This window comes from Vanacampus margaritifer, chromosome 2 (genome assembly GCF_051991255.1).
Source record: "Vanacampus margaritifer isolate UIUO_Vmar chromosome 2, RoL_Vmar_1.0, whole genome shotgun sequence".
Taxonomy (NCBI): domain Eukaryota; kingdom Metazoa; phylum Chordata; class Actinopteri; order Syngnathiformes; family Syngnathidae; genus Vanacampus; species Vanacampus margaritifer.
In genome coordinates this window covers 38,874,422-38,887,909 of record NC_135433.1, presented here as the reverse complement: position 1 = coordinate 38,887,909, position 13,488 = coordinate 38,874,422, and the positions used below count along the sequence as shown (strand labels likewise).

General features: G+C 38.9%; 1 protein-coding gene across 3 annotated transcripts in view; it reads left to right on the top strand.

The window, feature by feature from the left end:
* abca4b (ATP-binding cassette, sub-family A (ABC1), member 4b) overlaps positions 1-13,488 on the top strand; it is a 36,659-nt gene that overhangs the window by 12,646 nt on the left and 10,525 nt on the right. For 2 of the 3 annotated variants that reach the window (XM_077556438.1, XM_077556440.1), the window contains exons 12-31: positions 30-227; positions 1,918-2,123; positions 2,748-2,924; positions 3,343-3,565; positions 3,907-4,128; positions 4,194-4,398; positions 5,224-5,316; positions 5,898-6,089; positions 6,523-6,700; positions 6,782-6,913; positions 8,395-8,534; positions 9,047-9,184; positions 9,255-9,436; positions 9,699-9,804; positions 9,879-10,084; positions 11,502-11,559; positions 11,656-11,703; positions 11,926-12,083; positions 13,152-13,276; positions 13,362-13,460. In XM_077556438.1, coding sequence (XP_077412564.1) covers positions 30-227; positions 1,918-2,123; positions 2,748-2,924; positions 3,343-3,565; positions 3,907-4,128; positions 4,194-4,398; positions 5,224-5,316; positions 5,898-6,089; positions 6,523-6,700; positions 6,782-6,913; positions 8,395-8,534; positions 9,047-9,184; positions 9,255-9,436; positions 9,699-9,804; positions 9,879-10,084; positions 11,502-11,559; positions 11,656-11,703; positions 11,926-12,083; positions 13,152-13,276; positions 13,362-13,460 — 3,086 coding nt within the window. The remainder of the gene's footprint in view (positions 1-29; positions 228-1,917; positions 2,124-2,747; positions 2,925-3,342; positions 3,566-3,906; positions 4,129-4,193; positions 4,399-5,223; positions 5,317-5,897; positions 6,090-6,522; positions 6,701-6,781; positions 6,914-8,394; positions 8,535-9,046; positions 9,185-9,254; positions 9,437-9,698; positions 9,805-9,878; positions 10,085-11,501; positions 11,560-11,655; positions 11,704-11,925; positions 12,084-13,151; positions 13,277-13,361; positions 13,461-13,488) is intronic. The other variant, XM_077556439.1, reaches the window with a different exon arrangement.

Below are 13,488 nucleotides of genomic sequence, written 5' to 3'. Positions count from 1 at the left end.
TCATATATTTGTACATGTGATGGCCACAGGACACACTGGCAAACCCCACTGTGATGAACTTTGTGGACAAGAGCCTGGAGGATGCCAACGTGACCACCAGAGACATTCTCAATTTCCTTTACGGTGGCCCGGAGGAACGGCGAGAGGAAGGAATGCCAAGCTTCGACTGGAGGAATATTTTCAACGTCACTGACCAAATCATACGCACCATCAACCAGTATGCTGAGGTGAGAACAACAAGAACTATCTGTCTGTCTGTCTGTCCATCCATCTTGAGCTCAAGCAACCAAGCCAAATAACTTGACAACCTAAATAACGAATAAGGTAACAATAAACAAATGTTTGTTTGTTTGTTTTATGTTAAAAAAACGTCAAAAGGTAACATCTAAAAAAACGAATAAACTAAAACTTTTTTAAAATAAAACACAAAGCCTAACACTAAACCTAAATAACTAATTAGCTAAGTAAATAAGTAACTCTCTGTCTAGCTACCTAACCTGGGTAGCTAGATAGCTAAGTCAGGAAGTAAATTGCTAGCTACTAGCCCAAGTAAATCTCTAGCTAGCTACTGTAGGCTATCTACCAAACTATCAAGCCAAGGAACTAATCTCCCGCCAGGGGAGGGTGAAGGCTGGAGGGTATCCTGCTGTCACGAGCTGTCACACGTTAACATGAATAAAAGCGGGACAAATGGTTGCATCCATCCTCTACACAAACAAATGTGAATGTGTCACATTTATTCAGCCAATTAGACATAGCTGTCGGCCACCATTGTACCGCTACAGGGCACACCCGCCCTCTGTCAAGTGGTGGAACATATGTATCCATTAGGCGCTTTCATCCTGTCACATTTGGATGGTACAGGATTTTTCTCATCTACAGTCATCTGAATGGTCACATTGGACACACTGTGGAATAGGATCGTGGTTCATTGCATGTCTTGGGAATTTCACTGGCTGTTACATGTGTGTGTGAAGTGCAAGGGGCTGTTTGATAAATAGCTAATCATTTTTCCATTAGTAATAATTATTGTAACTGTTCTGGGGTAAATGTTAAATATGGTATAATGCAACTAAAATAAAATATATAGCTAGTATTTTTAAATATTGTTGTATTGTTTTGTAGACTACTTGGCTTCTGTAGATTTAACTACAGGTAACTAGCAACTAACTAAGTGAGCTAGTTTGCAAGTTAACTCACAAAATAAATAGCTGGTTTGCTTGTTAGATATCTATTTTTTTTTTAAATAACTAGCAAAGTCAGCAACTAGCTAACTACCTAGGTAAGTAATAAGGTAATTAGCCTAAATAACTTAATAAAAAGCTAACCAAAGTAGTATGTAGATAGGTAGTAGATTGGTAGCTCAGAAGGTAACTAACGAACTAATAGGCAGGAAATTGATAGCTTTCAAACTTTGTTTAGTCAACAACTTTTGAACTTCTTGCCCAACTAACTAACTAACTAACTAACTAACTAACTAACTAACTAACTAACTAACTAACTAACAAGAAAGTCACTAATGTTACTAGCTAATAAAGTATTTAAGTTTGTAACTAGCTGTCTAACCACTAAACAAAGTAATTAACTAAATTAATTAATTAGGTTATTTATTGAATTTTGCATTTCACAATTTAATGAATTCAGATTTTTGTCAATTCAGCACAGCCAACAAACCTTACTGAAACATCACAACAACACTTGTCGAGTTCATTCTTGATTTGAAGTCTTACGAAATTTGCTGAGGTCACAGTGCTGATGAGGGTTTGAACTGACAAGTCTTGGACTGTTCCATTGACCATGACGGTTTGGTGCAGTAGGACCCACTCATTTTTCATCATCTACAGCAACCCAAACCGCATCATATGACTCGGCACCATTATCTAGGCTTGCTGTCAACCTTGTCTTTCGTGACTGTAGTGCATCAACCTGGACAAGTTTGTGGCCTACACGGACGAGTCGCAAATGATTCACCAGGCCTTGTACCTGCTGGAGGAGAACAAGTTCTGGGCTGGCGTGGTCTTCGCCGACATGTATCCCTGGACCACGAGTGTCCCGCTGCACGTCAAGTACAAGATCCGAATGGATATAGACGCTGTGGAGCGCACCAACAAGGTCAAAGACAGGTTAGTGGGGATAACATCAGCACAGTCTGAATGGAAGGTGTGGTTTTCTGTTGCTACTGTGACATCCTTGCCTTACGGATTGCGATCTTGTCTTTGATCTCTCGAAAATGTCTGATATTTTGGAACTGTTGAGTTTTCTGACTGAGAAAACTAATATCTCGCCTTTCTGACCAATCCTGACATTTTGTTTGGTGTGAATGCTTACACCAACGGCACTTCCATTTAGTGTGACAGAAATGAACTCAAAGAAAAGTCAAAGGAAGAAAAAAAAAGGGAAATATCTTATTGTACTTAAGTAAGTTACTGGCTAGCTATGTAACTTACAGACTAACGACTGTAAGTAACTACGCTAGCATGCTTGCTTGCTACTGACTATATATCTAGTCAGCTACATAACTAGTAAGGTAACTTGCTTGCTGTCTAAGTCATTATATGTGTGACTAGCTAGCTAACTACAGTAAGTTTAGATATATGCTAGATAACAAAAATTATGGCTCAATAAGTAACTAGTAACTGTAAAGATGAATCCAACACCAAACAAACTAATCAACCAGCCAACAAACACACCACAGCCAAAGAGCTGATAAAAGTTTGCAGTAGCTAGTGTTCTCCCTATGTCTACAGGTATTGGGACCCAGGCCCTAGGGCGGACTCCGTGGAGGACCAGAGGTACATCTGGGGGGGGTTTGCCTACCTGCTGGACATGATCGAACACGGCATCATTAAAGTTCACACGGGCCACGATTGGCCACTCGGGGTCTACGTGCAGCAGATGCCCTACCCCTGCTACGTGGATGACCTGTGAGTCTGCACTGCTAGTTTGATATCTAGAGAGAACATAGTTAACTAAGTTAAGCTACCTAGCTAAGCAAGTAAGTAACTAGTTAGCTAGCTAGCGACCATACTAAATAGGTAGGTAACTAGTAAGCTATCTATCCAAGAGACCTATCTAGTAGTCATTAGTTAACTAGCTAAGTAGCTAAGTTGGTAACTAACTACCTAAATACCATAACGATCTAATTACCCAAGAAAGGAAGGAATTAAGTAATTGCCTGCCTACCTACCTACCTGACTAACTAACTAACTAACTAACTAAGTCAGTAATCAAGTAAGTGAACTAGTAGCACGCAAACTAAGTAAGTGAGTAGATAGTTAATTAGCTGTCTTTTTTACGAGAGTATTGTTAACAAAGCGTAACCTTTCCCTGGCTGGCCATCAGCTTCATGATCACGCTGAACCGCTGCTTCCCGATGTTCATGGTGCTGGCGTGGATCTACTCAGTGTCCATGACAGTGAAGAGCATTGTGTTGGAGAAGGAGCTGCGCCTCAAGGAGACCCTCAAGGCCATGGGCGTGGCCAACGGCGTCCTCTGGTGCACCTGGTTCATCGACAGTTTTGTCACCATGGCGGCCAGCACAGTGCTGCTCACCTCCATCATTGTGGTAAGTCAACAAACAAATTAAAAACTATTAAGCACTAGAAAGTAACTCGCTAGCTGCCTAACAAATTAAGTAACTCACTAACTACAGAATTACCAATCATAATTTTAAAACTAAGTTAGATAGCTAACTAAGTAACTATATAGCTACCTATCTAACTAGCTAACTAACGTTATAACTAACAAGACTGCTAAGAAAGTAGGTAAAACATGTACCTGCGTGTCTACCAGCCTGCCAGCCTACCTACCTCACAAACACTAATTCACTAACCACGATAGCTAAGAGCGTAAAGACGTAGGTAGCAACCTTGCTAAATAACTAATACCATAATGACCCATTTCCAGGGTGGCAAGGTGCTGAACTACAGCGACCCGTTGCTGGTGTACCTCTTCCTGCTGACATTCACAGTGGCCACCATCATGCAGTGCTTCCTCATGAGCATCTTTTTTAGCAAGGCTAACCTGGCAGCAGCGTGCAGTGGTGTGCTCTACTTTACCCTCTACCTGCCCCACGTACTTTGCTTCGCCTGGCAGGACCGCCTCACCACCACCATGAAAATGGCCGCTGTACGTAGACCAAAAAACACATTTTGAGAGAGGTCACGTGATGATGTCGCCCATTGTCTCTCCAGAGCTTGCTGTCTCAGGTGGCGTTTGGCTTCGGGACTGAATACCTGTCACGCTACGAGGAGCAGGGCATAGGCCTGCAGTGGGACAACATCCGGACCAGTCCGCTGGAGAAGGACACCTACTCCTTCCTCACCTCAATCCTTATGATGACGCTGGACGCCGCACTCTATGGCGTCCTGGCCTGGTACCTGGACAACGTCTTTCCAGGTGAGGCCTTGGCACCGAGGTACTTTTAAAATGGCTTCTTTTCTCATAACTTTATCCCCTTGTTGGGAGCTTTGCAATCATGTGTACCTTAGTATCAAACCTCAAATCCTTTTTTGACTAGCTAAGTAAGTAACTACTTACCTAGCTACCTCAGTAATTAAGTAAGTAGGTAAATAAGTAAGTGGCAAGCAACATACAGTAACTACTGTAAGTAGGTAACTAGCTAACTAGTTAAGTAAATAAGTATGTTGTTAACTAGAAAATTACTTGACTAAGTAGGTAACTAACCAGCCACATAAGTACATCATTAGATCAACTGCCAGCTCCATACTTTGATAAGTAAGTAAATCGCACCAACTGCAGTACGTACCAAAGTATGTAACTAGCTTGCTAGCAAGCTACTAAACTAGCTAAGTAAGCAAATTGCAATTAGCTGCCTAGCTAACCAAGTAAGTAATTAACTAGCTAACTAAGTAACAAGCTACCTAGAAAGTAACTCGCTACCTAACTCAATCAATTAATCACTCCAAGTTAATTGCCAATTAAGCAAGTAACTCACTAGCTGCCTAAGTAAAAAAGTATGTAACTAAGTAATAAGCAAGTAACCTAATTAAGTAACTGATTAGCTAAGTACATAAATGAAAATGGCCCACTTACATAACTAAGTAAGTAGGTAGATTAAAAACTAATAAGTAACTATCTGTCTTGGTATGAGTAAATAGCTAGCTACTGTACATATAGTTATTACAGTACCTACATAAATTAGCTAAGTTTCTAGCAAACCAGATAACTAGCTAGTAAATTCTCACGGCCGGCTCTCTGCAGGTCAGTATGGCATTGGTCGGCCATTCTACTTCCCCTTGCAGCCGTCCTACTGGCACAAACCTTCATCTCCAGCTGCTGCCACGGATGACGCAGGTATTACCAACTCACAAGTGCACAAAATGAATGTTAATGAGAAGATATTATGTACAAGTGACTTTTTGTTGTTTGTATGCAAAAGCTAAAGTACCTGCCTACCCATCAAATGTGAAATGAATCAACCAAGTAATTTTTTTGTTTGCTGTCTATTTCAAAAACTGATGTGAAGTGCTGCCGCAAGAAAAGTAATTCATGCTTTTACTCTCTTTATGGGTGCTCGCGTGAGCAGCTTCACGGTTCGCACTGTAGTGCAGTGTTTTGCATAAAAAAACAAAAAAAAAAACATGAATAAATAAACATCACAGACGACACAATACGGCCAGTGAAGAGAGAAAAAAAAAGTTTGGCAGGATTCTGACTTTATTCTCAGAATTAACACATTAAAGTCAGAATTCTGACTTTATTCTCAGAATTCTGACTTTATTCTCAGAATTCTGACTTTAAAGTGAGAATTCTGAGAATAAAGTCAGAATCCTGCCAAACTTTCTTTTTTCTCTCTTCACTGGCCCTAATCCTCCTCCGTAACACCAAGATCCCCGGAAATTGTTTAAATTGTTAAATAATTGTTTCTTTCACAGTTACTCCTGAAGCGGACAAGGCAGAGAAGGACCCCGAAAGTGGCGGCTCACCTGCCGAGACCTGCAATGGCTCAGCCAGTAGGAAAACCTGCAAGCACCAAAACAAACGGGAGCGCCTGGAGCAGGAGAAAGAGTGGCTGCGGCTGCAGGAAGAGGAGGAGGAGGAGGAAAAGGCCCCTGGGGGGACAGAAGGTGAGGAAGTGCAGAGAAAACGCTAAGGACACCATCTAGTGGACATGCGAGGTGTTACATGTCAGATACAACAAGCGCTACACTTGCATAGAATGAGCATTAGTTTAGATCCAAATGAAATATCTGTAATGTCTGTTATATGATATTAATTCTTCAAGTATATTATTAATAATAACATAATGAGCTATTCGGTTTTTAACATGATTCTGGTGCACAAGAGGGACTAAAATATAAGAAACTGTAACTTCTTCTGTGCTCGAGTTTCCCCTCTACAGATCCCAAATAAATCAAATTAAAAAGTTCATTTTTGATTGCACACTTCACATGACTTTTTTTGTATTGGATGTAAAAAAAAAAGAGGCAATTTTAATAATACTATTTTTTGAAGATTAAGTTGCAATTTGACAAAGATCTCATTGCTTTGTTCTGGCAGGCTTGCTTTTGTTCGAGCCTGATCCAGTGAGTCTGGAGTTGGGGGTACGCATCCAGGAGCTGGTCAAGGTGTTCCCGGGAGGCTCTCGTCCCGCCGTCGACCGCCTCAGTCTCAACTTCTATGAGAGTCAAATCACCTCCTTCCTGGGACACAATGGCGCTGGGAAGACTACCACCATGTAAGTTGACAACATGCGTACTTTTTATTATTGTTGCTTGTTGTTTCATTCAGGAGTGATTTCTTTCTTTCTTCTGTCTAGGTCCATCCTTACCGGGCTCTTCCCGCCCACATCCGGCTCCGCTTACATCTATGGAAGAGACATCCGCACCGACATGGACATGGTGCGGTCCTCCTTGGGGATGTGTCCTCAATACAACATCCTCTTCAATCAGTGAGTACCTCTTGCGCCACTTTTAAGCAGAACACGTGCCCACAAGACATTTTTTGGGGTATACCCAAGTGCATCCATTACATACAATACAAGATGCTCACTTAAAAATACATAATAAATAAATGAATTACTTTTGACAGTACTTAAACTTGAGTTTAAAAAATGTAAATATTCAAATTTTTAAAACTGTTTTGCATTGAACTCTATATTTTGTAAATATTAATGCATTCAAAATACCAGTGGTTAAAAATGCTTATATTATACTTGCAACCAATAGTTAAAAATAAAAAATAAACACAATTAGGCCTACATTACATTAATAATATAAAATTCTTTTAACATTAAATCAATAAAAAATATTGTAAAATAATCTGTTTGGAATGTCTTACAATGGCTCCCAGTATATTTAAACTGAAAAAAAGAAGAAGACCAAAATGACATTTAAAACAGTAATTATATAAACCCAGTTTGGACTAGTAATTTGGAAAAATCTGAAAACATTACATGAAAGGTGAAATAAAATAAAAAAATCTATACATTTTAATTGAAAGAGTTTTAAAAAGACAGTTTTGATTGTATTCAGTCTCATTATAATTTTATCAGAAATTGAAATAAAAATGCCCAATTTTGAACAAAAAAGAAGATTAATTCAAAGCATTAATAAAAAATAATATGAATTGAGAATGAAATAGAGCTGTCAAACGATAATTTCTTTTAAATCAGATTAATCACATTTTAGGATTTTGATTAATCACAATTAATTGCTTAATTAAAAAGGCTTTTAATCAACATTTTTTTGCCCGCCAAATTTAAAGAGCACCTGTTATGTGTTAATTCTTTCAACATTTAATGTTATGAGGACGTCTTCAACATTTTTTGCTCCACTGTACACGCTCATCCTCCTCTTTTTCTCATCAGTTGATTACTCGCATCATTTAAAATAGAAAAAAAATTACCCCGATAGTTTGACATGAACAAATATTCAAAATGTCATACGCAAACATTTATTTAAATGCTTTACTGTAATACATGTAGTTATTAGTTTAATGATCAAAACAAAACCTGTGCTAACTTCAGCGTAACAATCCGCTGTAATAATCTGCGGTCGAAATTAATAGTGTGATTAATCTGCGTTAATACATGAACAATGCGATAATTTTTTGTGATTAATTAGTTAGTTAACGCTTTAACTTTGCCAGCCCTAGACCGTCTTTGAGTATCTGATTCGATAGAAAAGCGCCATATAAATCCAATGCATTATTATTATTATTTTTATTATTATTAGCTCTAGAATAAAATTTATACATACTGGCACACCTATGTATATGAAATATATATTTAAACATAATTGCAAAAATAAATCAATTTTTTGAGCGTTGTGATGGTTCTGAAACATAAAATAATCCAATCAAAAAGCACTATACCGTACCGTATAGAAAAAGTAAATTTTGTATTCCGTATTGTTCGTGTTTGTCTTCCAGTCTGACGGTGGAGGAGCACATCCTGTTCTACTCGCTGCTGAAGGGTCGCACGCAGGCCGAGGCGGAGAAGGAGGTGGAGGACATGCTGGTGGATTTGGGCCTTCCTCACAAGCGAGACGAAGAGGCCCAGAACCTCTCAGGTTAACGGTTGCTTTTCTTTTCTTTAATTTTTATTTTTTTTAAATTCTTAAAAAAAAAAAAATTCTTTCTTTTTTTTTTCTAAGAGAGCTCAGTATTGTTCATTCGGTAATCTTACCGATTCGACTTGTCATCATCATTGCTCTCTCTTTTTTCTTTCTTTTTTTTGTATGCGCGTGAGTATGTGTATGTGCGGGTGTGTGTTTGTGAGTGTGTGCGTGCGTGTGTATACTCATTAATTCACCTAAAACCTATTAAAAATCCCATACCGTTCACCTAAACCGAATACTTCAGAATCCAGCTAGAGTCGTGAGGTTGTCTGGAGACCCGAGGAAGGATCAAAGAAATAAAGGAAAGTGAAATCCAGCACCGACCAGACATCACCTACTACCTACCGGGTTACCAACCAGAATCTTTCACCAACCCCAGAAACATCCAAATTCCAACAGTTGCTTTTCTTATTTTCTCGTGCTAGCGAGAAAACGCTCTCTGAGTCTCCATTTTGCACCACCAGGTGGCATGCAGAGGAAGCTGTCGGTTGCCATGGCGTTTGTTGGCGGCTCCAAGGTGGTCATCCTGGACGAGCCCACTTCCGGCGTGGATCCTTACTCCAGGAGATCCATTTGGGACCTCCTGTTGAAATATCGATCGGGTACATATCCTGCAGATCAAGTTGTGTTTAACAGCGTCTTGTCTCTATATGTTAACGTGTTGTTGTTCAGGTCGCACGGTGATCCTGTCCACGCACCACATGGACGAAGCCGACCTGCTGAGTGACCGCATCGCCATCATCTCCAAGGGGCAGCTGCACTGCTGCGGCTCGCCGCTCTTCCTCAAGAACTGCTTCGGCGCCGGCTTCTACCTGACGCTGGTGCGCCGCATGAAGGACCTCAAGAAGAAGGAGGTGAGCTTTTAAATGCCTACCATAAAATCTTGTCAACAAACACCCATGTTTAATGCAGCCACCAAAATCATTTTTTTATGTACTTGTGTATAATTTGCTGATTTGCTGGCATCCTTTATTATCGGAATGAATAATATGAATAAATAAAGATTCAAAACATGCCAGCTAAGTATAAATACTTTTAAATCCAGGCTTAAAAACGATTCTATTTCCCCATCAGGTAATTGTAAATAATTTAAATGTGTTCATGATTTCTTTCCAGAACGATTGTGACTGTGCCTCCGACTGTTCCTGCGCCTGCTCCATTTGCACCAGACACAAGGATCAGTCCCAGAACCTGTGCCAGAATGTCGCACGGGTCTTAGACGGTGAGGTGCATACGTCACAAAATGATCAAAATGCGCATTTTCCCAACCAAAAATACCATCTTTGATGTCTGCAGGGGAACTGGACAGCATCAGCGGCCTCATCCACCACCACGTCCCCGAGGCCAAACTCATGGAAGCCATCGGTCAGGAGCTCACCTTCCTGCTGCCCAGTCGGGGCTTCAAGCACCGCGCCTACGCCAGCCTCTTCAGGGAGCTGGAGGAGACCCTCACCGAAATGGGCCTCAGCAGCTTCGGTATCTCTGACACGTCTCTGGAGGAGGTACGCTTGCCTGTTAACTAGGGATGTAACGATAACGGCAATATCGTGATATCGCGATATTAAAATTGTCACAATATATCGTCGTTGTCATGTCACGATATTAAAAGCAGCACATCTGTTTAAAAGTCAGGTTGATTTCCATTTGTGCAGTTCTAGCACCCTCTGGTGGTTAGTTTTTTTTTAGGACAGTTTAGTTTTAACAAGGCATGTTTTGGCCCTTCTATGCTTAAAATCCACACTGATGGTCAGATAAAGGAGAACGTAATATGCTTGTGAACCGAGTGAATATGTGGAGGAAATCAATGTGCGCTTGCATTAGCAAATAAGTGCATCAATATTAAGTGTTATTAGAGATTGTACGTTGCTTATAAGCATTGCTGTAATGTACAAAAGCACAATGTTGTCTCTTTTATTAGTATGAGCTCATTTTTTACAAAATTGTGGCCTTTTTTTGTATCGCCAACCTCCCCACAATATCGTGATAATTATTGTATCGTGAGCTTCATACCATGATAATATCGTATCGTGATGTTTGGATATCGTTACATCCCTACTGTTGATGGGTCTCATGTTCAACAGGAAAACGAGAATGACTTGTAAACTTATTATCATCATTATCATTATTATATACTTTTGTAAATAATATCAAAATTATGTGAATGAAATAAAATTAATTAAAACTATTTTTTTTAGTTAAATTAAAATTTTAGTTCCCCCTTGCTATAATAATAATAATAATAATAATAGAATTATTTATTTTCCTTTTACTTGATTTTAGCATTATTATTTTTTAATCATTATTATATACTTTTGTGAATAGTATCCAAATTATATGGATAAAATAAAATATATTATTTTAATTTTAATTCCCCCTTGCTATAATAATAATGATAATAATAATACATTTTTTTATTTTCCTTTTACTTGATTTTAGTATTATTATTTTTTATCATTATGTACTTTTTTGAATAGTATCCAAATTATATGAATAAAATAAAATGTATAATTTTAATTTTAGTTCCCCTTGCTATAATAATAATAATAAGTAATAAGAATTACTGCGATTGGCTGGCAATTAGTTCAGGGTGTACCCCGCCTACTGCCTGAAGCCAGCTCGGATAGGCTCCAGCACCCCCTCGACCCTTGTGAGGACAAGCGGTTAAGAAATGGTTAGGTTGATGGATATTATAATTATTTAATTTCCTTTTACTTGATTTTGGTATTATTAGTTTTTTTTTATCATTATTATATACTTTTGTAAATAATATCCAAATTATGTGAATAAAATAAAATATATAATTTAAATTTTACTTCCCCCTTGCTATAATAATAATAACAATAATATTAATGATAATAATAATAATAATTATTATTATTATTATCAATGAATGTATGACTGAATGCTCCATCTTTGCAGATCTTCCTAAAGGTGACAGCAGACGGCGAGGCATTAGCGACCAACTCGGTCCCCACTGGTAAATTTCACCACCACACTCCTGTGTTTCCCTCCACCGTCCGTCACATGTGTTTTTGTCACCTGTGTCCTTCCCCATGTCCCTTCTTACCTGTAGAAGAATGGATGTTGCGGCGGAGAAAAAATGAAGCAAGAGTAGATGAAGGTCAGACATGGGACAAATAAAGCTTTTGCTGATGTTTTTTCCACCGAACACAGTTTTTAGAAAGTGCATCTCTATTTTTACTTTTATGCTAACGATTTGTAGTCATCAGCTGTTCCCAGCTTTGCTCCTCTAATAAATCGCTTTCTCACTGCGTCACCTGACCTCACACGCATATGTTTGTTTTTCCGTGTTTTTAACGCTGCTCATGTGCGTCAACTACAGAGCGCTACGATACTATGCAAGCTAGCGCATCAGACTGCAGCGCTGGCAAAGGCTCCAGGCAGGTGAAAGGAGCACAGCTGATCCTGAAGCAGTTTCACGCGCTACTTGTCAAGAGGTTTCATCACGCCACCCGCAGCCGCAAAGACTTTGTGGCGCAGGTACACGTGCACTGCACAAAACCAACAGAAGGGGGCGCTTAGTATCCGTAGCCATAACTGGATAATGATTTGGAAATTCCAGATCATGATCAGTTTGCTAATACAGATGATAATCACCAAATTGAATCCAAATTATTTCCAAAATTTTGTGATTTATATATGCTGGAAAAATAACCCTTATCCGGATCCTGATCCAGATCCTGATCCAGAGTTATTCAATTTGTGCTTTAGGCATTCCAGAGGAATATTGTACACCAAATTTCACTCACTCATTTTTTTTAGTTTGAAAGGCTGAGATTTTGGTGGCCCTTTTGTATATAACTAAGTGCCACAAACCAAATCCATTTTAAATCCATTCTCAACTTTTTGATTTTCTCTAATTCAAAAAGTATCTGCTTCTTGATCTAGAGCCAAATTAAGTTGGATTGGCTTCATACTTTTGTCATTCCAATGCTATGCATCAAATTTCATCAAAAGCTTTTTACAGTTTTTACATTATATTGCAAAATTGATTTAGAACCAGATCCAGATCTCAAATTCAAAACAAGATTTTTTCACATCTATGAACCAAATTTCATTCAAATAAATTTTTCTAGATACGGAACCTGGATTCAAATACAAATAATAAATTATTTGAACTGTCCTTTTAATCTGTTTTTTGGTAATCCCGAAGTTATCCTAAATCCAATCAGGATCCAGATCCAGATCTAAAATGATCATTTTTTTCCTTGAGCCATAAAGCTATTAGCCAAATTTGACTGAAATCCATTTGTGACTTTTTGACTTATATATGTCAGAAAAAAATGAACTAGTTCCAGTGTCCGCATTCAGATCCTGATCTTACCGATTTTAGCTCTCTATACACATTTTCATCAAAATCCACAATTTACATATTTTTTTTTTTTAAGAGATGTGTGACAAAAAGTAATCAAGATCTAGATTCTGAATTCAGGAATGTGCATCTCCCAATTACAAAACTGATTTGAATCTGGATAAAAAATGTTGTTCATCCTTTTATAGATTTGTCGTTGTTTGATTTGATGTTGTTGTTTTTTAATGATGGTTCAGATTGTCCTGCCTGCCAGCTTTGTCCTCATAGCCCTCATCTTCACCACCATCGTTCCACCGTTTGGAGAGTACCCCAGCCTGACGTTGACCCCCTGGATGTACGGACCACAAGTCACCTTCTTCAGGTTGCCACCCATGACATGTCATATTTCTTCTTTTGAGGCAGAGTGCTAGAATATTGCCACGACCTTATTTGTCTTTCCAACGCAGTAACGAGCAACCTTCGGACCCAGCCATGAGGCACTTCACCGAACGTTTCCTAAATCGACCGGGTATTGGAACCCGATGCATGCAGGGGGAACCACTGGGGTGAGTATACTGAAATAACTTGAATTAC